The sequence below is a fragment of the Protomyctophum bolini genome (assembly GCF_963924005.1).
Source record: "Protomyctophum bolini genome assembly, chromosome: 3".
Taxonomy (NCBI): Eukaryota; Metazoa; Chordata; class Actinopteri; order Myctophiformes; family Myctophidae; genus Protomyctophum; species Protomyctophum bolini.
Window position 1 is genome coordinate 5,589,830 of NC_137864.1, and position 25,458 is coordinate 5,615,287.

At 44.4% G+C, this 25,458-nt stretch overlaps 1 protein-coding gene across 1 annotated transcript in view; it reads right to left on the minus strand.

Annotated features, from left to right (window-relative positions):
* Window positions 1–4,478: 4,478 nt before the first annotated feature.
* lcor (ligand dependent nuclear receptor corepressor) overlaps window positions 4,479–25,458 on the minus strand; it is a gene marked incomplete at both ends in the record, with an annotated part of 47,499 nt that continues 26,519 nt past the window's right edge. The window contains 4 exons of the mRNA XM_080758585.1: window positions 4,479–5,832; window positions 14,560–14,656; window positions 16,722–16,862; window positions 17,004–17,354. Of these exons, the coding sequence (XP_080614711.1) occupies window positions 4,479–5,832; window positions 14,560–14,656; window positions 16,722–16,862; window positions 17,004–17,354 (1,943 nt within the window). The remainder of the gene's footprint in view (window positions 5,833–14,559; window positions 14,657–16,721; window positions 16,863–17,003; window positions 17,355–25,458) is intronic.

Consider the following 25,458-nt stretch of genomic DNA (forward strand, 5'->3'; position numbering starts at 1 on the left):
AACCACATGAATATAAACAATCAACACGAACCCGATGGTAATAAAAATTAAATAGCATAAAATAAGTACACCTTATTAAATGGCATGCACCTCAGTAGATAAGACCAGGCTGAGAAGAAACCCTTTAAATAAAAAAGTCATCACTTAATCAGTAGTAAATTAAACGCCAGCCATATAAGGTCGTGACGTTTGATTGATCGGGAAACAGACAGAACAGGGAAAAATCTTTTTTCTTTGAAAAAAAATCATTTCGTGATTTTGGGGGGAAAATTGCGCGAGAAGAGATTGTTTTGCCCCTTTGGGAATGCTCCTCGATGTAAGTGCTGTTGTATAGGAATTTATCCACGCACAACAGTGCATTGTGTCGTTATATAAGTGCCAATCGTACTACGTTATTATCTTTCAGCACAAAATCCATGCTTTACATGCATGACATGAGACGAGGCCAACGGGGCCAATAAGTGCCGAGGAGCACGGACGATAAGGTAATCGCACACTTCACTTTGAGTAGTGTTTCAATCGAATCGTATTCAACATCTATAGCTATATAGCCCAAGGCAGCAGCCATTTTGGGACGAAATTAGGTCTTCGTCGCATGAAGTGCTTTTGTGGTCAACACTGACGTCATAATTATTAGCGATCAGGTTTTTTTATCTCTCAGATTATTCCTTTTCTTTTTGGTGTGGCGGGTCTGTTTGCGGTGAACAATTCAATTGGAATGCACCTGGGAAATCTTTTTAGACACTTTGAATGCTCGGCATTGTCAAAGTGTTGCATGCATTTTATGCAGGTATATACTCCTAGGAGTGTGTGTGTGTGTGAGACATTTCCGCATGGAGGCTATGCATACTTGCTATGCATACTTGCTATGCATACTTTTGCCAATCAAGCCAACGCGTGGGGACGCTCAAGACTTTGTGCCACTTCAAAAGTCGACAACCAATTAATGCGTGGCAAGTCACGATTGTGTGCAATCAAGGGTTAATAAGTGATTATAGTAATTATAATAATGATTGTTTGGTAATTTAGTATGGGTCTGCACATGTTTACCTCCATCATTAAGTTAGTTCTAAAATAACCCCCCCCCCCCCCCCCTCCCCACCCCCAAGAAATCCCTCACTCCCGAAAGTCAGCCATAAACAAAAACAAAAATGGTGCATGCCATTTCTTTTAAATTGGAGGGAAGAAGAAAACAAAACAAACAAAAAAACAAAACAAATAAAAGTAAAATAAATAAAATGTACAATACATTTAAAAAAAAAAAATGTAGTGATCATTTTTCATTTCATCTTGAAGTTGAAATAATGGTATATAGAGATGCACAATTTGTCGTGTTTTACAAACTCTCACAGACTGGGCGAGCACCAGGCAGTGTTTCGGAGCGAAGAGCAACATTTAACCACAGAGCGGGTTTTTGGGCCCAAAAAAACCACACGTATAGAACCTATAAAAGGAGACTCTTTCGGTCTCCTTCCATCTTTTCCAGCTATAGGAGAAGGACGGAGAGAATTGTTTTTCCTTGCGTTTCCTCTGAGGGATACACGCATAACGACATACCACCCCTTTTCTCCCAACAATGACACAATGACAAGTTCACGTTTTTTTTTTTTCTTCTCCCCTATAGTGCTTCAGCGGGCGAGAGGACGGAAATCATGACGACTAATAAGACTACACTACGGGGAAAAACTCAACATGTTCAAGATGTCAGCCCAGTGTTTAAAACTCAACATGTTCAAGATGTCAGCCCAGTGTTTAAAACTCAACATGTTCAAGATGTCTGTCAGCCCAGTGTTAAAACTCAACATGTTCAAGATGTCTGTCAGCCAGTGTTTAAAACTCAACATGTTCAAGATGTCTGTCAGCCCAGTGTTTAAAACTCAACATGTTCAAGATGTCTGTCAGCCCAGTGTTTCGACCAAAAAAAGGAGGTAATCGGAGAGGAATAAAATAATGTTTGGGTCCATGCTGCAGCTTTCTGAAGGTTCAGACACTAAAGCTTTTTTTTTCCTTTTCTCATCTTTTCTTCCTTCTCCCTATCTCTCTGTTGTCCTCTTCACCTCTCTCTCTCTCTCTCTCTCTCTCTCTCCATCTCTTCCAAACACCAGTGCACAAATAAGAAGAGCTACAACCAACCCATGCATAACCTCAAACATCTGCCTTTCTCTCTCTCTCTCGTTTTTTCTTCTATTTTAGAAAAGTGCTATTTTAGAAGTTTATCCGCAAAAAGAAAACTTCTAGCGCCCCTCCCACCCCCCCCCCCCCCCCTTCACCCAACTTCAGTGTTTTGTTGTTGTTGTTGTTGTTGTTGTTGTTGTTAAGTTTTTCTTCATTGATTAGCCACAGTCTATTGGCTGTGGCAACGCTAAACCCCACCCCCCTTAAATCCTGCACCAATGATGGGAAGTGTCTTCTTGTCCTCCTGCCTTGTTCAACTATAGGTCCCGCAGGGGAACGTTTCAAACCCACTCCATCTGCCTGAGTTCATAATGAGGAGAAAAAAAGAAAAAGAAAACATCCAGAAATGCGGAGTGGCTTTTTTTTTTTTACGTCGCCAGCATCGTAATAATTTAGTAATATATTAATATGTTCCTTTCCTTCCCTCTGCCTTTTTTAACCCCCCCCCCAAACAGCCCCGCTATAAATTGTCATAGTAAAACCTGCCTTTAAAACTGTCCTTTGAAAATGTAAATAACCTTGAAGAGTGGTGGGGAAAAAGCAGTTGCTTAAAACCAACCATTTGAGTCAGTTCTGCTTATAGTTTGAAAAATGATTGATTATTACCTAAGACTTGTCAAAGCCCATTGACTATACAGTCTAATTTATAACTTCACACATACGACCGTGTCCCTCGGCGATAATAACCGAATGACGCAGGTTGTTTTTTTTTTTTCTTTCTTTTTTGTTTTTCCGTCTAAAATGGGTTATTTTCGGGCGATTGGCACGGTCGTACGATGATGTATATACATCAGACATAAGACTAACCGAAGCCTCGCGTGAGAATAAAGGTATAGTCAATAAGGATTATAGCTCCCGGAAGGTTCTGCAAGCTGTAGCTCACAGGCCTTCATCCATATCAGCGACCCTAATGGTCACCGATTGGAGGGAGACGGTGAGGTGGCCCTAAAAATGTCTGTTTGAAAATTACAGTTTTCTGAAAAAGCTATGTCTCTATGTCAGTCGTTCTTCGATTCTTCAAAAATAGCAGACCTACAAGCTCGTAGCGCGCCACCGAGTGGCGCGCTACGAGCTCGTAGATATGCTATTTTTAAATAGCTAAAAGCATAACGTAATGCCAAAAGGGGTCCCCCGCCTAAAATGGGTTAAACAAAAAAGAAAAGACAAAATGGCTTGCTCAACAACAGCAACAACGCCGAGGTAACCTGGTCTGCATGAAAGCAGACCAAAAGTGTAGTGCAAAAAGAAAGCAAAAGCGAAAACCTAAAAACTAAAAAGAGACCGAAGAAAAGTAGAGTCAGTAGTATCTATGAAACTCACAAACATGCATCCCTGAATGACTTCTGTCTCACGTATTCTCGTTTTCGGAAAACAAAAAGGACGGGTTAATGTTGCTTTCGTCCACATTATAGAGAACTATGCTGACTGAATTCTAAGGAGGAAAGTAAAAGGTTTGCAGTTAAAAGCATATAATAATAATAATAATAATAATGGCTACCTGGCGATCGGAGAATGGGATTTTGATTCAGAACCCTTGGTGAATGAATCAATGGCAGGATTTACCTCTACAGTGGGCGTTTAAACATAATAGACAGTTCACTTACCAATTTCAAACTCCAGTACTGAGAGAGAAGAGGGGTTTAAAAGGACATGAATTGGCCAGTTTGTTCCAGTTTGTCGTCCCCCCCCCCCCCCTCCTTAATCTTGTGCCCCCCACCCCCCCACCCCCAAATTGGAATGCTCCTCCACATTCCCAAACTACATTTAGAAAGCAGTTATGGGTCAGTGTATCATAGGGTTCATAAATGGAAAAGGGATTAGGTTTTCGGTGGGGCTGGGGGGGGGATTATCAGCATGCTTAAGATTTTTTTTTTTTAAATCAATTGTCATGTAACTCATGTCTTTTAGCCGCATTTGTTTAACCCCTTGATATAAGAGCCGAACGAATGCCGCTCACATGACAACCGCAAAAAAAAAAAGAAAAAGAAAAAAAAGAGAAAAAACCAAACAGCCGATTTTTTTGTTTGGTTTCTCTCTTTTTTTTTTGTTGTTGAAAAGAATCCTCCTGGTGTTTTTTTTCCCTGCGTTTGTGCTCACCCAGATACTGCAAAGTAAATTGGCACAAATAAAGCCCCCGGTCCATTTTCATTTCATCAAATTATCTTAAAGTCATTTAATCTGTCTGAGGTTTTATAAAGTTATTTGTCATTTCGGTCGATCGATCGATCGTTCGATCGATAGTTTTTTTCTGTCATCAAAACTCCGTCGTTCGTTGTTTCTCCTCCTCCTCGTTCCTCCTCGTTTCAGTCGTCCTTGAGCTCGGCGGCGGCGGCGGCGGCCTCCAGCGGCGGCGGTATAAGCCCGCCGCCGTCGTCGTTGTCGCGCGGCGTGGCGTGCGTGGGGGTGTTCTCTGACTCGGCGGCGGAGTCCTGGCCCCCCCCGCCCCCACCACCCCCACCCCCGCCCCCGCCGCCGCCGCCACCCGCCTCCATCCTCATCATCAGCTTGAGCTTCTTCTTTGGGGGGTTCTTCAGGGTGCCCAGGCGCTCCTTCACCTTGTACTCCAGCGTGCTGTGCGGGATGCCGTAGATGTTCTGGGCCTTCGACACGCTCATCTTGCCGCCCATCACCATGGCGATGGCCTCCTCCAGGATCTCGCTGTTGTACTGGCGGTACCGGCCGCGCTTCTTCCGCGGCTGCTTGTTGCCCATGGCGTCCCCCTCGGCGTCCGAGGTGGAGCCGTACTGAGCCGCTCCTCCTCCGGAGGTGGCGTGGTGGTGGTGGTGGTGGTCCACGTCGGAGGAGCTCCAGTAGTCGGCCATCACCGCCCCGTCCAGCAGGCCCCCGAGGCTCGCTCCCAGGCCTCCTCCGCCCCCTCCTCCTCCTCCTCCGCGGCGGTTCTGCTTGGGCAGGATGGCCCTCAGCTTCCGGCTCAGGGCGTTCTCCACGTGGCTGCTGCCTCCTCCTCCTCCGAGGGCCCCGTAGCCGTACAGCTCCGAGGCGTGGGAGTCCCAGGAGAGGTCCATGCCTCGGACCTGAGGGATCTTCAGGTCCACGGGAGGGGAGTAGCCCGGCTCTCTCTTCACCTGGTGGTGGTGGTGGTGGTGCTTGGAGTTGTTGTTGTGGTGGTGGTGGTGGTGGAGGAGGGAGCTCTTGGAGGAGGAGAAGGCTCCGTGGTGGTGGTGGCCGCCGTGGTTGTGGTGGTTGTGGTGGTTGTGGTGGTTGTCCTGCAGGAACAGCGGCAGCTCCTTGAGGTCGCCGAGCGCTCCGCTCAGGGCCCCGCTCAGGGCCCCGCTCAGGGCCCCGCTGGCCTGCTTGAGCTTCAGCAGGCTCTCCAGGTGGGCCTTGCTCCCCCAGTGGGGGGAGGAGGGGGAGCCCTGGCTGCCGCCGAGCAGCCCGGCCGACTCCAGCGTGGCCAGTGAGAGCGCGGCGGGCTGGCTCAGGAGGTGGTGGTGCTTCTGGCTGAGGAGCTCCTCCTTGATGAGCAGCGAGCGGGCCAGCGGCGGCTGCTGCTGCTGCTTGGCGGAGGTGGAGCTGACGTAGTTGTCCCGTATCAGTCCCCCCCCCTCCTCCCCCTGCAGGCTTCTGTTGTTGGACAGCAGCGGGCCGACGTCCTCGTCCAGCTCTCGGAAGGCGCGCTCTACCCTCAGGGGACGCCTGTGATTGGATGAGAGACAGAAATGAGACAGAGAGTTATAAGTGTGGTTGAGCGCCAGGTCTCTCACGACGGCGGCGGTGGCTCAGGGGGTAGAGTGGCCGGATGGAGTAACCGCAAGGTTGCCAGTTCGAACCCTGTGGGCTCCCCCAGAGTTAGTGTCCTTGAGCAAGACTCTGAACCCCGTAATTGCTCCTGATGTGCTGGTTGGTTGGTGCCTTTGCATGGTTTCCGCCGTGTACGGATGTGCGTGCGAATGGGCGAATGAAATGCAAACAATCTATGCAACGCGCCTTGGATAAAGGCACTATATAAATGCACCATTTACCACGATGTCACATCAGTGTCATTTGCAGAATCAAAGAGTGCTGTTGTTGTGTTGGATCATCAGCATCAGATGCGTCATAAAGGGCCCAGCTCATATGAACCTCATTCGTGACAGATTCTGAAAGGTTCTTCAGTTCTACAAAGTCACAAAAAAATGTCTTGATGATTTCGTATATCCTACAAAGCAGCCTTCTGAATAATGATTAAAAATGTTGAACTATTCACATGCTGTGTACACATGACAATTATCAGTTACATGGTTGCACCCCTAAATAAATATGTTATCAGAACGTTAAAACAGGTATACAGTAGGCGTGTAAACCAAAGCACGGAGAATACAGAATTCCAATTACCAGGATTCTTCATTCAGTTAATTGGTTTCTGTGCAATTATGGCGTTAACAAGGGATTCAGCTGGCTAAAGTAGTTGCAAATATTTTTTATTTCCCTCGCCACTTTATTTAAAGATAATTAATTATTTACAATGACAAGGTAATTACATTACAGTTGATGTAGCGAAGCGGCAGTATATATATATATGCCTTATGTTGTTCCCTTGAATCTTATTATTTAAATCTCACCAAATTCCTTCTTATATCCAATTCATTACAGGCATAACATATGCAATTCGAAACTGCATTGGCACAAAATGAAGACTTTCTTTCACTAAAGCACAGCCTTTTCTTTTAAGTCAAAAGATTCAGCCTGCTTCTGCCTCAGCCTCTCTCTCTTCGCCCACAGGTGTTATGTGGGTGCACTACTTTTCTTTTAATTACATCCAGCGTCGACAGTCGAGTTCTTGTCGAAAGAAACGTATTATGATTAATTATTTAAAATTATACTAAATGCCACAAACAAAAACGGAGGAATAGCATCGCGGTGTGTGTTACTGGTCGCATGTATACAAGCAATCCAGCAATTAACCATGGACAACACCACGACCAATGCAATGCTTTCATTTGTTTTGACCTGGCATCATATAGTATAGTTTCAATATACATATTATTTAAATTTTGATATTAATAGGGTTGGTTTACCTATAATCCTAGATTACTGAGGCACTACACCGTCTCTATGCATTTGATGTACAGTACTAGCCCATTTAGGCATGACGTCAAAAAAAAAAGTCCTCTGAAAGAATATATATTCAAAGATTTGTGCCGCATTTTCATCATTTTTCAAAAATAGCAGCCCTACAAGCTCGTAGCGTGCCACTCGGTCTAATAGCTAAAGTATAACATAATGCTTATAGTTAACACCAAAAGGGGTTCCCGCCCAGAATGGGCTAGACCTGTGCAGTCTACTTGGGAACAACGCAATGGTAAACGTCTGTGGATGCTGTGTGTGGGGAGAATGTCTGAAGAGTGCAAACTGAATTGTGGACTGGTTAAATAATCAAATCGCAGGTGTGGAGTTGCCATGGCAAGTAATTGGCTCAGGCAGAGTGGAATTCTACAGGTGTGTGGGGGGGGGGGGGGGACTTAGGCTCATTAGGTCCACTGGCAGAGCCTGCACCAGAGCCTTTTGTGGCGGTTCTGGACAAACGCGTATACGGCGGACTCGACACCGGGCACCGCACTCCCTGCCGTGGAGTGGAACGCGTTTGTTCAAATTTGAAGTTGGCGGGGAAAACGGTTCTCGGGTTACGTGGATTATAGACGTATACACACAGAGCACGTGGAGCATTAAATAGATAGATAAGATAGACCACTGAAGTCCTGACGAACACTGCCGCTAGATGGCGCTATTCCCCTGGTTCGTGTGGTTTTGTATTGATCTTAGAGCGCCTTATATAAAGACTCACAGATCGCGACGTATATTTGTGATTTCAGGTGTAGTTTTAAGATTTCTATGGCAGAACGAATGACATTTTCTCTCTTCGCTAACCTATGAGTCACCGTTTGACTCCCGTTGAAACCGGGAACCCAGGAAATCATGTTGATCTAAAAAAGAAAAAATCGCCTCTCATCGACTTTCTCACATGCGTTTATCTCCGCTCCACTTCCTGCAGTCCGCCATTATGGCATATTCGACGGAGCATATAACAAAAGAACGCGTGAAACGTTTTTTCGGGACCGCACAGATCGGGGGATCGATCGTATAGTGTACGTAAATATTCCGTGACTACTTAAAAGGTAAGGAACAGTATAGGTAAGTACAGTAGCTGTCACAGAATGAATGAATTCAATCATTATTAGTCACTCTGGGAGTGAGTGAGCTGTAAAGACCGGATGCCGGCAATTAGAATGAATGAACTCAATTCAATAACAATCAATTTAATTTAACCGCTCTCAAGTATATATATATTTTTTTAAATCTTGATTTAAGAAAGGAAACAATACAACGTTTCCCATTTTAAGACACTGCGATAATGAGAAATAACCTCGTACTCGTTGCACAGTAATGCAACTAAATGCTATGGCCTTTGTTTGAATTTCTGTAGCCTCCTCTCTTCAGCCTAAGTAACTATAGCAACGGCTGCAAGTGTCTTAAAAAAAGAAGATTTTTTTTTTTTGAAAAACAGGCAGAACGAGAAAGCGATGGCAGACGGGAAAGTGAACTTAAAGGGACACTTCACCCTTTTTGCAAAAAAATAAATGTTAATGACGTTTAGAAGCTTTAGATCGCTTTCCTGGGGGTATTTATGTGTGTAATAAGTGGTTTTAGATATTTTAGATTGTAGCAGTGAGCCCAGTGTCTCTGATGTCATGGACACTGGTCTCACTACCTTCCTGGACTACAATTCCCATAATTATTTGGTGCACTGCTCCTCCTTGTGGATAGGGGGGAGAGCTGTCTTACTGAGACAACATGTAGTCCAGGAAGGAAGTGAGCCCAGTGTCCATGACATCAGAGACAACAGGCTCACTGCTACAATCTAAAATATCTAAAACCACATATTACACACATAAAGACCCCCAGGAAAGTGTTCTAAAGCTTCTAAACGTCATTAACATATTATTTTTTTGCAAAAAGGGTGAAGTGTCCCTTTAACGGGAATAATACTACTAATAATAAAAGACTGTTCTGAGGGTGAACAACATAAATGAGCCATGTGGGGTGTCCTCAACGGGGGGTTTAACCCATTCTGACCTGAGATCAGATTCTAAAAATGTCTTCAACATCCTGACAGTTTTCCATTCTGACCTGAGATCAGATTCTAAAAATGTCTTCTATGTCAGTCGCTCTTTCGATTTTTCAAAAATAGCAGACCTAGTGGCGCGCTACGAGCTTGTAGATCTGCTATTTTTCAATAGCTAAAGCACGACATGATGCAAACACAAAAATGGGTTCCCGCGCAAAATGGGTTAAGATAGATTATCTCAGTGGGACGTCTTATAAGGCTGAAAACAATACAGGGTTAACTATAGAGGCTTTGGAGTCTACCTCTACTCTACCCAGAGAGCCGCTCACAGTCATTTACAGCCGGGCGTCATTGGGGACACTCCGCTACACATCACCAGTGGATCTGATAATTCCACCTGATCCCAAAACAACAGGAGCGTCAAAGGAATGTTGTATATGCGCGCCGTGGTCGCGACTCGCGGCTCTCTCTCCCCAAAGACGTCACAATGAGCAGAGCAGTAGCATTTCAAGCATATTATACGGTACCATCGTTAAAAGAACACTATAGTGCTGCGCAAATCCTTGTTTCCTATAATCTCAACTATACTTTCATGTCACTCCCAAATTGATGCAATTTGTCCAGGAACCCAAATTTGGGGGGGAAAAATGCTTTGTTCCAGGGACTCCCGTGAGAGAAGATTTATCAAGACATAAAAAAACATGGCCTCATTTTGCCTGGGACACGTTGAAACCCGTCAAGGACCCCTGGGGGTCCCCGGGAAACCCACTTTGAGAACCACGTTGTCCTAATCGACAGTGAGGCTTGAGGCTAGATGGAACAAACGAGGCTTTGTCGAGGTGGGGATGTATCAATACTGCACTATAGAACTACTCTGTTTAAGTAGAAAATGGATACTACTTTGTATAACAACAGCTTTAACTGTTTACACCTGAGCACACGTAACCTATAGAGCGTCGCAGTCCCGAGTGGCCCAGGAAATGATTCTCCATTCATTTTCTCCATAGGCTTTTCCCTAAAGTATTTATTTAAAGACGGTTACGCCGCAGAGACAGAGCCACCTCGGATCGTGACAAATCATGACAATGAACACAATGAATGTTTTGGGCCGATCAAATAATTTATAAGAAGAAAAACAACAAAAAAAAGTGTAACCTGCCGTTCTTTTCTACTTTCTAATTATTTGTTTGGCCCAAAACATTGTGTTTGTTGTCATGATTTGTCACGACAAGAGTTGGCTTTGTCCGCGGTGTAAACGTCTTTAAATAAATACTTTCTGAGAAGTCTATGAGGATAAATGAACGGCGATTTATTTTCCGGGTCTCTCGAGGGGGCGGGACTGCGACTACTATATTATACCATGACACCACTGAATGTATGTAATAAAAATCTACAAAGTAACTATAGTAACTAAAGTAACTAGTAACTAAAGTGTTCGAATAAATGTAGTGGAGTAAATGTACACATGTTTGACCTGAAATGTAGTGCAGAAGTATTGGAAAGTGGAAATACTCAAGTAAACATCTCAACATTGTACTTAAGCACAGTAGTCTACTTATGCACTTAATTACTTCCCACCACTGCTTAAAACGTACAAAATGTACAATGTCATGCCCTGATCTTTATAGAAACAACACTGCTATTGAGCTGGAGAGTGGCTAAAGGCGTTAGGGCCTTAGGGAACTTCTTGATTCCTACTTCACACTCCAAGTCTTGTGCAGGCGTATAGTTCATTGCACCAGGCGTTTTAGTATACCAAGCATTCCCTTGCATAACAGGCTACTGTTCCTTTAATCCATTCAGACCGGGAACCCATTATGGTGTTCAGCATCATGTTATGCTTTACCTATTGAAAAATAGCAGATCTACAAGCTCATATCGCGCCACCGAGTGGCGCGATACGAGCTTGTAGGTCTGCTATTTTTGAAAAATTTGAAGAACGACTGACATTTTTAGAATCTGATCTCAGGTCAGAATGGGTTCATCAGACCAGTGTGTGTCCAGTGGAAACCTCGTATGAATCTGATCTCAGGTCAGAATGGGTTAACCTCTTGTGTGAGTGGGAGTCAAAATACGTTATGTGTGGTAGGCTACCTGGACATTTTAGGCTATGGCTCGCATGCCTCTCTCCTCCATATTACAGTATACTGAATTAATTCACTCGTTTATTTCAGGATGGCTCCTCTGTCGATAGGTCTGTCAGGCCAAGCAGGGATTTTAGATTATTTTAGTCTTGTTAAAACATATAAAACAGCCCAAGTGATGTCACAAACCATATATGGGTCTGCCTTGACAATAAGCCTGTTATTAATTAAAGGATGACTTCACCACTTTTCAACCTATGTTCATAGTGGTCCTCACTAATGGTAGTTCATGGTAATATAGCACATCTTTTTCCCCACTATAGGAGGGCTTTGGGCTGTTCAGAAACCGGTCTTCCAGTGACATCATCGACGGGGAATCCACGCAAATAGAAACTGCAGGCTTTCTATTCCTGAAAAGTGATAATAAAGATTTTTTTTTCTTCTTTTTTTTAATATGCTTATCGACGGGTTTCTGAACTTCCCACAGGCCCCCCACAACCCTCCTGTTAGACACAGACCGAGTGCTATTTCATCATGAACATTAATGAGGACCAATTTAATTGGTCCAATGATTGGACCAATTAAATTGGTCCTCATTCATGAGGACCAATATTTCATAATCATACAATTATTATATGAATATGAAAAGTGGTGAAGTCGTCCTTTATTGTGGAATCCAAGACAACCACTTCAACTTGGCACAAAAAACATGGACGCAACATTCATTCATTATAGCACTTTAGCACCACTGGGGTCAATATTACATGTATATATATATATCGTCTCTATTCGCAAACGCGTTCCAGCTTGCAGATCTGCTATACTTTATGATACTTTGGCGTGACGCTGTCGTATGATCAATTGGGGCGTTAACCCATTTTGGGTTGGAACCCCTTTTGGTGTTAAAAAGAACGACTGACATATAGAAACATAGCTTTTTCAGAAAACTGCCAGGATGTAGAAGACGTTTTTTGTAAAGCTGATCTCAGGTCAGAATGGGTTAATTTATAGAGGCTTCTGCCCGACAGCAACAACGGCATACGGAATGAAAACCTCTCCAAATCCACCTCTGACCTAAGGATTAAAAGTAGCATATTATTATGTATTCCTCCTTAACAAGCATGTAGCGCGCATGACTTCGAGGCAAAGCTGTATGTATAGTTAGTTATCGATAAATGACTGGATCTGCATTGTTGCGTTTCGTCGATAAAAAGACAAAAGCAAGAAGAAGCAGACAAAGAAGGCTCTGTCACGTCTCTGACACGCTCTGCCGTTGACCCCCCTCTCTCTCGCGCTGAATTATAAATACCTGTGTGCATAAATACATCCATATGCCTTCGCCAAACGCCTCATAGCCATGAAATCAATGGGCATTGACGATGGGGGCCACAGCCGCGCCAATCAGTAAAAAAAAAAAGATGAAAGGTCGGAGGCGTTTGGCTGTGGTTCGTTTGCGCCCCGAGGGGCGGAGTTTTATACTCTTTTCATATTCCCCGTCGATTTTCTTTAAATTAAAAAGATGCTCTTTGTTGGATTTCCTCGTCGATATGTCACGGCGTGAGAAATTAGCCGCGCTGATACACACATTAACCCATTCTGGGCGGGAACCCCTTTTGGTGTTATAGCATTATGTTATGCTTTAGCTATTGAAAAATAGCAGATCTACAAGCTCGTAGCGCGCCGAGCTTGTAGGTCTGCTATTTTTGAAAAACCGAAGAACGACTGACACATAGAAACATAGCTTTTTCAGAAAACTGTCAGGACGCAGAAGACAATTTTAGAATCTGATCTCAGGTCAGAATGGGTTAATGCTAACATGATCTGCCGCGTGCTTTTATGTTGGTCCGTGTATGTGTGGGATCCGTGCGTGCGTGGAATCCATTCGTGGCGCGCTAATTATACGGATCCTTTTGCGTGGCAAAGAGCAAAAGGTGGGAATAACGAAGCACAAAAGCCACCGCGCGCGCCGCGACTTGATGAGGGCTACCGAACGTGATGTATATGGACACAGTGCTGAAGGTTGTCATCGCAATTATTTCTGACAGCGCTATAATTAGCGCCGCGCTCTGAAAATAGCCAATCTACAAGCTCACAGCAACGCCTTTTCAGCATGCAGCCCAGTGAAAGATCAGCCCCTTAAACGACGCCGCCAACGACTAAAATCTTATGATATTTAGTTGACTAAAAAAACTAGACTAACACTGTCAGTTCATGCGTGGTTACAATAAATGTCGCGTGGCAGATCAAAGGAAATAAAGTGCTCCTGCGTATACTGCCGCTAGTATACCAACATTTACTTTCTCTGTCCATCTACTACGTCCTCGTCCTGTATTAAAGTAGACTTATGACTTATAAAATACAACTAGTATTGACTAAACCATTACTAAGCGGCTCTCATTCTGAAGAGGAGGTCAGTTTCGGTTCTAACCGAGCTGCCGCGACAGTTGAAAGTGAAGGCGGTCGATGCGTTCGGAGCGCTATAACCAAGTAAACAAGAACCCACGTGGATTAAACACGAGCTTTTGGCCAAACGTTCATATATTTACGATTATGAAAAACCATCACCATCTGTGACTTAAAACAATGTACAATTGTACACACTTTGGAATTACGTTAAACATTGGAACCCTCCGCGGCATTAGGCGAGTGTAGTTAATTCGACCTGTGTTGGAGCGCCTCAGTGTTCAAGGTAGAGTAAGTGATTTCACTCAAAAAACCTTAGGTTTCGTTTTTGGCTGTGGGACCTATAAGCCTTCGTCCAATCAGGATAGAGAGTCAAAAACGAAACCAAAGGTTTTTTGACCCCCCCAGGGGTTAACTGGGGACAGGGAGGAACTCCTTATATGGTCAGCACACACTCTATAGTAGAGAGGATTATCACAACAAAACAAAAAAAATAAGTGATATTTGAATTAAGTGAAATCACTAACTCTACCTTTCAATCTCGTGCTTTGATAAAGTATAACGTCGTTGTGGGTAAGAGTAGAGACGTCCGCACCAAGCAACATATCTCTGAGAACTATAGCCCCCAAAAAAGTTACAGTATGTGCACCTGTGGATGATTATTAGAGTATAGTGTTGCTGCGTGTCTCACCCCTTGACTCCAGGCCCCTATAGATATAGTTATTATAGTATTAATTAGAGTTATATAATGTCTCACCCCTTGACTCCAGGCCCCTATAGATATAGTTATTATAGTATTAATTAGAGTTATATAGTGTCGCTGTGTCTCACCCCTTGACTCCAGGCGTGGAGCAGAAGCTGGGAGAGGTTTTGAGGAGGCCGCCGCCAACGCTGTGGTTCTTCTTGGTGGACAGGTCCAGGACGCCATCTTCTGAGGAGCGGCACGCACACACGCGCACACACACACACACACACACACACACACACACACACACACAGACAAACACAGAGACAAACACAGCCACAGAGCAACACAGCAGCAGGTCAGAGGAGAACAATGCGTCGGGTCATGTGATCAATAGAGTTGTGTCTCGCTCATAATGCTTCGCAATAATGCGTTGTAGATCTGCTATTTCTCATCTCTTTGTGTTGCATCGACGATATATATAACATTTTTTAACCATTTAAAACCCACCATCTGTATTCCGGGGGAAACTGTCACAGAAAAAACAGCAGATCTACAAGGTTATACGAAAACATGTAATGTATAGAGGTTGCAACATAAAATACACAAGTACAGAGCCCTGAGGGACTTTTATGTGTGTGTGTGTGTGTGTGTGTGTGTGTGTGTGTGTGTGTGGGGGGGGGGGGGGGGTTATGTGGTTAAAATTATAATGTGTGTTGAAAAATCAATATCACTAATCCCATTGCATTGTTTATTAATCGCAACGATCATTATAGTTTCAACTAATCCATTCCACCATGGTGTTTTGCATGAATGTCTTGTGAGAGCAAACACGCACGCACGCACGCAAACATACAAACAACAACATGCACAAGCACACATACACGCGGATGTGCACAAAAGCACAGCAATACTTGCTTTTGTGAAGAAAAAAAAAACACACACACACACACACACACACACACACACAGCCATAGCCGTCATCACAAATGTGATGATGTCAGCACTGTCATTGCACTACGGCCGTTATGCAACGTGCCGGCTATATGGCCATTCTTTGCCCGATGAGTGTAAATTTTGTTGCAAAACGAATGCTTAATTGGAATGGATTCAGCATCATGAAAACCCCTATAGTTTGACACGTCACATGCTATACTTAAAGCATGATGATTATTCTTTATTTCTTTTGCCTTCTATAGGTTGTTAATGGTGTGGTCACATTATTATGCCCATTATGAGAATTGCTCAACATTATGCAAGTTAGCATCCGGCAGTTTCTACATCCGTACCAGGGGGGGGCAGTCAGACAGATATTTCGTGAAGCCACTAAGGAAATCGGGACTTCCTGAAAGTTCATATAATGGCCAGCCAAAAATATTTTCAAGTACTAGTGCTAAATTCACAAACAATGTTGAACTGACTGTTAAGTGAGCATTGTTATATTTCTACCTGATGGAGACTCTATAATGTACGCATTAACCCATTACAACAGGGAAAGCGTCGGTTTGATATATATATACATACAGTATACAGGAACATACATTTTTCTGAAAGCTTTAGAGCAGTGGTTCTCAAAAATATTGCCCTGTATTTATATGCAAGATTTGTATACATCTTCCCGTGTATTTTTAATATAGTTTGGCTTTGTCCCACCGCTACAAACATAAAAAAACACTGTATGACGGACAATGGCAGCCGTCAACAGTATCAACAAAACAGGCAGACAGGATTTCTGCAGGACATTAACAATATACCGGTACTGTAAGTGCGTGCGTGCGTGCGTACGTACGTGCGTGTATTACTATAGGCTATTGTGGAGGGCCAATTGTCCCAACACAAGTATGACACAATTTGAAAAACTTGAGATTGTGAGGTCCTCCCAAGAGAAATGTTGCTTTATATGGTTAAGAAGTTTTACCATTATAGGAAGAAAAAAAATATTCAGGTCGGGGGTTTGGATTATAGTCATGTTATATATAGGGTTTATAATCAAGAGTTGGGATTTTTAACCGGGCATTCCTGATTTATATTTCGTTTATAACACGCGTCAGCGTCACATGCCAAACCTTTGCCGGATCAACAAGCTCACAAGGCATCCAATTTTATGCACTATAGGGTTATGGTTTAAAATGGGAAGGAGAAAAAAAAGGGGCATTCATAAAAACAGAATCTCACAGGTCATCTCTGTGGGGAGGTAAACGTGCGTGTGTGCGTGTGTGTGTGTGTGTGTGTGTGTCTGTGTCTGTGTGTGTGTGTGTGTGCCTGCGTGTGTGTGTGTGTGTGTGTGTGTGTGCGTGTGTGTCCTCACCCTGCTGGCTGGCCTCCAGGTCCAGCTCGTGGCTCTTCTTCACGGTGAGGTCCAGCGGGCCGTCCTGGTCGGCCATGAGGAGCTTGCTGAGGACGGGGTTCTGTGCGGAGGCGGCAGCGCTTCCACCTCCTCCTCCTCCTCCTCCTCCTCCACCTCCTCCTCCACCTCCTCCTCCGTCACAGCCGCTCAGGGCCGAGGAGGAGGAGGAGCAGGAGGAGGAGGAGGACGAGGAGGAGGACGAGGAGGAGGGCACTGAGGTGGCAGCGAGAGGAGCGTTGTTACTGACGACAGGGGGGCTGAGGCCCGCCGGGGCCGGGCCCGGGGACGGCGGGGAGGAGGAGGGCGAGGAGTACTGGGGGGAGCTAGCCGGTGGCAGCAGCGGCACCGCCACCAGAGGCCCCCCTCCCCCAGAGGAGGGGGGCAGATGGGAGGGGGAGACCCCTGGAGAGGGGGGGTCCGGGGCCGCGGCGGGGGCCAGGCTTTGGTCCTTGACGGCGGTGGTGCCGTTGCAGGGCAGCGGGTCGTCCTGAGTGGTTGTTTTTGAGGTATATTCGGCGGCGAACTGGCGGATCATCCGCTGCATGATCTCACGAGCCACTAGGGGGACGTGGGGGTCCGAGACGCGTGGGAGGTCTGGGGTCAGGGGGGGAGGAGACAAGGGAGAGAACGGAAGAAAACGGACGTTTAATGACCCGTTCTGACCTGAGATCAGATTCTATAAAAAATGTCTGTTTGAAAATGACAGTTTTCTGGAAAAGCTATGTGTTTCTATGTGTCAGTCGTTCTTCGGGTTTTTCAAAAATAGCAGACCTATACAAGCTCGTAGCGCGCCACTCGGTGGCGCGCTATACGAGCTTGTAGATCTGCTATTTTTCAATAGCTAAAGGATAAGGACGAGAGGAGAACAAGAAAAGACAACAGGAATTCATCATCGTTCGTTCAAGCCCTAGCCTTTTGGCACATCATCTAAATTGAATCCATTTTGGACTGACCAGATTCTACAAAATGTCTTCTAAAATCATGACCGTTTTCTGGAAAAACCCATGTTTCTATGTGTCAGTGGTTCTCAAACTATTTCATGCCAAGGACCCCTAGAATTATATGAAATTGGCCACCGACCCCCCCCCACCATCTGAAAATATGTTGTCCCAGAAGCAGAGATTTGAGTAAAAAAAAACCTTCGCTCTGAAAGAATATATATTCAAAGATTTGCGGCACATTTTCACGATTTCAAAAAAAAAATAGCAGAGCTACAAGTTCATAGTGCGGCACTCGGTGCCGCGCTATGAGCTTGTAGATCTGCTATTTTTTATTTTTTTTAAATCAACAGCTAAAGCATAACATAATGCTTAAAAGACCAAACGGGGTTCCCGCCCCAGAATGGGTATAGAGGACAATTACAATTGGGTTATATCACTGCTTACACATGATTCCTTGGGCTATCGAAAAAAACCCCATATAGTCCCTATAGATTATATTATGAGCATCAGTCCAATTTAGGCATTCTTTAATCAATTCACTGCAGACTATAGTTTGCATCCGTTTGACAAATAACCCATTCTGACCTGAGATCAGATTCATACGAGGTTTCCACTATGGACACACACTGGTCTGATGAACCCATTCTGACCTGAGATCAGATTCTAAAAATGTCAGTCGTTCTTCGAATTTTTCAAAAATAGCAGACCTACAAGCTCGTATCGCGCCACTCGGTGGCGCGATATGAGCTTGTAGATCTGCTATTTTTCAATAGGTAAAGCATAACATGATGCTAAACACCAAAATGGGTGCCCGGTCAGAATGGGATAATATAATGCTGTACTGTGTGTGGCGCGTGCCCTGCAACGACAGACACAGTACAGCTAGTTTATTTACAGTATAGATCATTATACTGTATACATGCATCACATGCCGTACAACTGTAAATTATAGCCGTACAGTATACAGATCTGACACAAACAACAAATTAGCCTGTATAAGACCGGGAAATAACAATTTAGAATGATTAATACATTAATACTATATTTACATTTACATTGGGGTCCTTGACATGACATATTGAGCACCACCACAGATACAGAAACATGAGGTTTTTTCAGAAAACTCTCAGGATTTTGAAGATTTCTTTTTTTAATTTCGACGTCAGGCCTAAATGGGTTAACCCACTAACACGGGTCGGTTGATTGGTCACGAATGAAATACAGAAGAAGAAAAAAAAACATCCCTACGGTATAGATGGCATAACACAGAACACAGTGTAATTACTCTCGCCCCCCCCCCCTGCTGTGTGAGAGGAAACGCAGATCAAACACTATACAGTCGTTGATCTCATTGTCGAGCGAAAAAAGTTATACAACAACATAAACATATTATGTGCGTGGTTACTAATCTGGTATTGTCCCAAATACAGTACGTACACACTGCACATGCATGGGCTGTAATATTTGGATGTATTGTATACATCAAACCCAAATCCTCCAAACAATACATTTGCGCTCCCCCCCCCCCCCACCCAAAAAAAAAAGGTTAATCCTCAAGCTATACTGAAATAATCCCAAACCCACGCAAATGCAGGACTTAATCCTTATATACAGTACAGTGCTATACTGCAAATTGCAATGTACAGTAGGCTACTGTTTCAGTGTGGACACTTTGTTCATGCTGGGTCCTTGTGTAATGGGACTATACCTCGTTCACGGGACTTTCTATACCTGATGGTTATATGCCTAAACCTATAACCTTATAGCCATTTTGACCATTCTTATAAAAATGTCTTTTTTTTTTTCTGAAAAAGCTATGTTTCTATGTCAGTGGTTCTTCGATTTTTCTAAAATAGCAGACCTACAAGCTCGTAGCGCGAGCTATGAGTTTGTAGATCTGCTATTTTTCAATAGCTAAAGCATAATGCTAACACCAAAAGGGGTTCCCATTAAGACCTGAGACCAGATTCTACAAAATGTCTTCTAAATACGTTTTCTGAAAAACGTGTGTTTCTGTCAGTGGTTCTCAAACCTTTTCAAACCATGTCAAGGACCCCCAAAATTATATATATTTGGCCACCGGCCCCCATCTTAAACTATGTTGTTCCAGGGACCCCCCCCCCCCACCCCCCCCAGCAACAAAATTGAGTTAAAAACGTTCGCTGTGAAAGAATATGCTATTCAAAGATTTGTGACACATTTTCACGGGTTTTTCAAAAATAGCAGATCTACAAGCTTGTTGCGCAGCACTTGGTGCCGCAAAACAAAAACTATATTAAAATGTTAGGGAGGGTCTAGTAGAGGAGAAGAGATCCAGTAGAATTTAGAAGTAATTTTATGTTTGGTTGCGCTTGTGTGAAAAAAATAGCAGATCTATTACAGATAGCACGTTGTGACCTTGACAGCTTGTACATCAGTCTATTTAAAATAAATACATCAAATAAAACAACTTTTATGAGTGCGTTAATACAATATGATTTATACAACTGCAGAGGTTGTACTTTGTCTCCTCTGTTCTTCTATCGAGACATTTTGATTGTGTCAAAGGTCATGTCTCACCTATAGACACACACAATGTTTTGACTGGTGATGGTTAAGATCGATGGTATAAAAATGTCGGCACTTGCGCAAGAAACCGGGTTCAAATCCGGGGTGGAAAAGGACAGTTATAGCTTTAAGTGGTTAATTCATAACGTATACTTTTGTGTGTTTTTTGTAAGTTTGGAGACACCAAATGTATCTTTTGCGTCTTGAGCTGAAAACATTTGAGACCTTTGCCCTGCCCTATAGGCCTATAGAACAAAGGCAGGCTTTTTGGGACACACACACACAAGGCTTTTTGGACAACGTTTCCCTTTCGGGGGAAAAGGAACTGTGTGCTTTGTTTGTTTGCTCTGAGAGGACAAGCTTCCAGGAGGTACTGTACTGTAACTCCAGTGGAACCCAAACCTTATCATTTCACTCGAGACCCCAAAGACAGAATTTGGGCATTTGCCCGGGACCCAAACTAATGAAAATAGTAGATCTACAAGCTTATGAGCTTATATAGATCGGCAATTTCCATTACTTCTTAAACATGCGTTTACTAATTTGTGGAATTTCTTTGATTTGTCTTTTATTTCTTCGTGAAATGACTGAAAGGAAAATCTTTTAATTTTGTTTATTTGTCTTTTGTTTGTTGTTATTTTTTGCGTTTTTTTGGGGGGGGGAAATGTATTTTGAAAACGTTTTGAAACGAAAATGTAGGAAACCAAAAAAAGAATCAGGGACCCGTAAAAATGTGTCAGCGACCCACACATGGGTCCCGAGCCAGTGTTCGGGAACCATGCAGTGCTGCGTTCTACCTACAGTGAGTAAACAGTGGCCGTCAGTGAGTCCATGTGAACAAAACATTACGTGAAGGTACTAACATGGCAGGAAGGAAGTTCAACCCCCTCCCCCTGTGTGAGGGCGTGCGTGCATGTGTGTGTGCAATGTGCATGTGTGTGTGCAATGTGCATGTGTGTGTGCAATGTGCATGTGCGTGTGCAATGTGCGTGTGCGCGCACTGTATATATAGCTGCTGTAGTGGCAATTTCCCTTGGGCCTGGTGTTTGAGCGGAGAGGGCAGATTGATTAGGTCCTGCCATTGATTGGACTACACTGTAACATCTGTTTTCTTCACTAATAATCCAGTCTAAAAAAAAACAACCCTCAAAACCTCAAACCAAAACAATAAAACTAAACAAAGCAGGAGCCAGGCAGGGAATGTCTCCTTTGTCTCGGCATGACAGCCATACTGTAGGACCCCCGGCCGGCCGGCCACCCACCCACCCACCCTCTTTTCACCTATACTACGTCCCCACCTCGGTCGACATATAGCTCTGTTTCAGGGACAGGGACACTGTGGAAGGTTGCACATCAACCTGCTCATTAGTCAATGCGAATTTGCCCTCAATGCCCTATGTGACTAAATACCTAAAGACATCGCTCCAGTGAACTGCAGCTATATAGCCAATGAGGCATGGTTTTTTTTATATCTATGGTGTTTGTTTACAAGGGAGAGAGAGAGAGACAGCCAGCTAAGCATGTTTGCTACTACAGTACGGGGCTTATTTCTAACCTAAGATGTTTTTCAGCTAAATATTTTAAGGAGGTTTAAAAAAATATATCAGTGGCCTTGTGGTTAGAGTGTCCGACCTGAGACTGGGAGGACGGGGTTCGATCCCCGGCCGGGTCACACCAAAGACTGTAGAAAAATGGGACCCAGTGCCTCCCTGCTTGACACTCAGCATCAAGGGTTGTATTGGGGGGTAAGTCCCTGCGACATACTAGCGTCATGTCCAGGGTGTGTACTTGTACATCAAGCTGCTTCACGCTACAGAAACAGGAGCTATAGGCTCCTGCCCCTATGGGCCTCATGGCTCGGCAAGACTACTTACTTAAAATGAGTAATAGACCGTTCTGGAGACTGGATGTCACCTTGAATTATATTAAAAACGGAGTAGTACTGTAATCAAAACCATGCAGCGGTGTGTTTGATGGGAATCAGGGAACAGATGAATGAAATCAAGATTAATTTATATTATTTTCATAAGAGGTTATATGTCTGTCATCACGCAGCACGTTTTTGTGAAATTGCAAAATTGCCTTTTTAGGAACTTTTGATATAATACACAACATTTTTTAAATTGATTATTTTTGGCATCTATTTTTAGGTGTGCCCATAACGATGACGTCTCTAAAAGTGTGAAAAACATATTTTTACTTTGACATACAGTACTAGGTCTTTAAAGATGGAGTGCCACAATTTTAGTATTTTTCCAGTTTTTCATGTGTCTATGAGGTGACAGTACTTCATTAGACACCCTGGAGTCGTTTTTTATGTGCAATGGTGTATTAACTTTGTATTTAGGGTTTCTTCCTGGAGGCTGAACCCTTGACAGTCAAAACGGGCCAATGAAATAAACAGTAATATAGTGACATCACACTATCAGCCCCTCCCCTAACCCCTCCCCCTTCATCATACAACTACAGCTGTGGGTGCGGCTTCAGTTCAGGTGGATCACCACCCATCACCTGCACCCGCCAGGCAAACCTGGCATACTTAATGAACTGGTGGGCGTGTCCACATAAAACCATGATTTTAACAAATACTGTACACTTTTTGGAAAAAGTTCTTCCTCCTTATATTGTAATAATACCTGATGATCATGTTTTAGGGTGTGTAACAGAGTGGTCCTCTGTTACTTATTCTGCACAGCATATTGGCACTTTATTAACTTGCACAGTTGTATTTTGCAGTCATGATTTTATTGTTGAATACCGTTTCCTGTTTAGCTGAGATGGCCACTCAGCCAACGAGTTCCACCTGGGGAAATGCTTGATTAACAAACATGAGGGGCAAGTGCAATGTGGGTTTTAGATTCAATATGTTTGGGAAGTGCAATAATGTGGAGTTCTATGGTTGAGGTTTGATTGAATGCCTAATAATGTGTGCCTGTGATTCAGTGTTTCAGTAAGGATTGGGCTGGACCATGTCAGGATAGCAGGGGGGGGGGGGGTTAAGATGTGATTGCTTATTTATGTTGTAATGTGAAGGACTTATTATATAAGTTGTATAGTTCATGTAGTTCACAGAAATGTGTAACATTTGTATGGTTTAAGGTTATTTATTTATATGTATTTATTGTATGCTTATTTATGGTATATTCTCATTTGAAGACACCCCTGTAAATGGTATAGTATAGTCCTGTCACGCCCACACCAGTGTGAGCGCACCTGCACCAGGTTCCACGCTGAGTAGCCAAGGTTACTTATTGTCTGCAGCTACCCATTGTTCTCTGCCTGCAGATCAACCCAGTTTACCCTAGGTTAGCAACGCCGTTATTCTTGAACCTGTTATCCAGCCTGTTATTATATCTGACCTTAGCCTGTCCCTGGTTTTCCCTTGCCTGACGCCTTGTACCTTTGCCTGTTCCCAGAACCACTGCATGTGTATGGACCCGGACCGAACTCTGATTCACGACTTGCCTAATCCCTATCGGAACCGACGCCCTACGGACAGCCTTCCAGGAATCCAGACCCACGCTATACATACCTACTACGCCTCTGCCTTTTCCCTTTGAACTTTAATAAAACCCGTTAAAGGTTTGCTGCCTGCTTCTGAGTCCTATCCTTTCTGGTGCCTGACAGATCTGCAGGCCAGTTATGGACTCAGCGGGTAACCAGAATCCGTCAGCCCTTGATGTACTGGGTAGGCACGACCAAAACATCAGAGACATGCAAGACGCGATTACAAACCTTACGGCTGTTGTTCAACAGTTGGTTACTCACCAAGCTCTGCCTGCACCAGATCCTGTCGCTCCAGCGGTGCCTCCCGTTAATCCTGCTGGTACCGACCCGCGTTCCGAACCCAATATTCCCACTCCTGCCAAGTACTCCGGGGATCCAGGGGGTTTTCGGCAGTTCATGGTCCAGTGTGAATTTACATTCGCCGCACAGCCGTCCCGCTACACATCCGATCATAACAAGCTGGCGTTTGTTGTGAATCTTCTTGTTGACAGTCCACTCAACTGGGCTGTCGCGCATCTCGGCCTTCTCCCCACGGCTAATCGCACTTATGATGCCTTTGTGGCGGAGTTTCAGCGTGTGTTTGATCATCCTGGTTCGGGTCAGACGGCGGCCCGGAGGCTGTATGCTGTGCGACAGGGTAGGCGCGATGTGACCGCCTATAATATTGAGTTTCTCACGTTGGCAGCCGGGACGAGATGGAATGATGATGCGCTGCTCACCGCTTATCACCACGGCCTATCTTCCGAGCTACGAGACGAACTCGCCACCCGTGAGGACACAAACAACTTGAATGAACTCATGAAGTTAGCTGTAAAGATTGACGAGCGCCTCCGTGAGCGGCGTAGAGAGAGGTCCTTCCGCGGTCCCAACGTGGACCGCAACCCCACAGAGGCGGGTCCTACACTCACCGGTGCCGGGCGCGTCACAGCCTTGACCACGCCCCCCTCTACCTCCAGAGGGGAACCCATGGAGATTGGAAGAGCCAGTTTGAGCAACGAAGAGCGCCAGCGCCGCGTCAGAGATAAAGCCTGCTTCTACTGTGGGAATCCTGGCCACATTGTGGCAACTTGTCCTCTAAAAGACAACGCTCGCCAGTAGCCAGGGAATTATTGGTGAGCAATGTTCAATTCCCTAACTCTTGCAATAATCTCCAGTCTGTTACTATCAGCTATTCTACCTCTCTATTGAAGACTCAGGCTCTTATTGATTCTGGTGCAGATGCTAATCTGATTGATGCTAACCTAGTCCACCAATTAAATATCCCCACTATTTCTGTTGACAAACCTCGTCAAGCCAGCGCCCTCGATGGCAGACCCATCGGGTTGGTAACTCAGTCTACGGTTCCTATCAAGCTACGTATTTCTGGCAATCACTATGAGACTATTTCTTTGCACCTCATCAATTCTCCTCATGTCCCTATCATTTTGGGACGTCCCTGGCTGGCTTTGCATAACCCTTCTATTGACTGGTCATGTTGCAAGATCACCGCCTGGGGGCAGTATTGTCTGGCTAACTGCCTACTGTCGGCTCAACCCCCACTCACTCCTGAACCGACGCCTTCCAACCACTCTCCTGACCTGGCAGGGGTCCCACCTGAATACTGGGACTTGAGGGAGGTCTTCAACAAGTCACGAGCCACGTCGTTACCTCCTCACCGTCCCTATGACTGTCCTATCAATCTCATGCCTGATACTTCTCCCCCT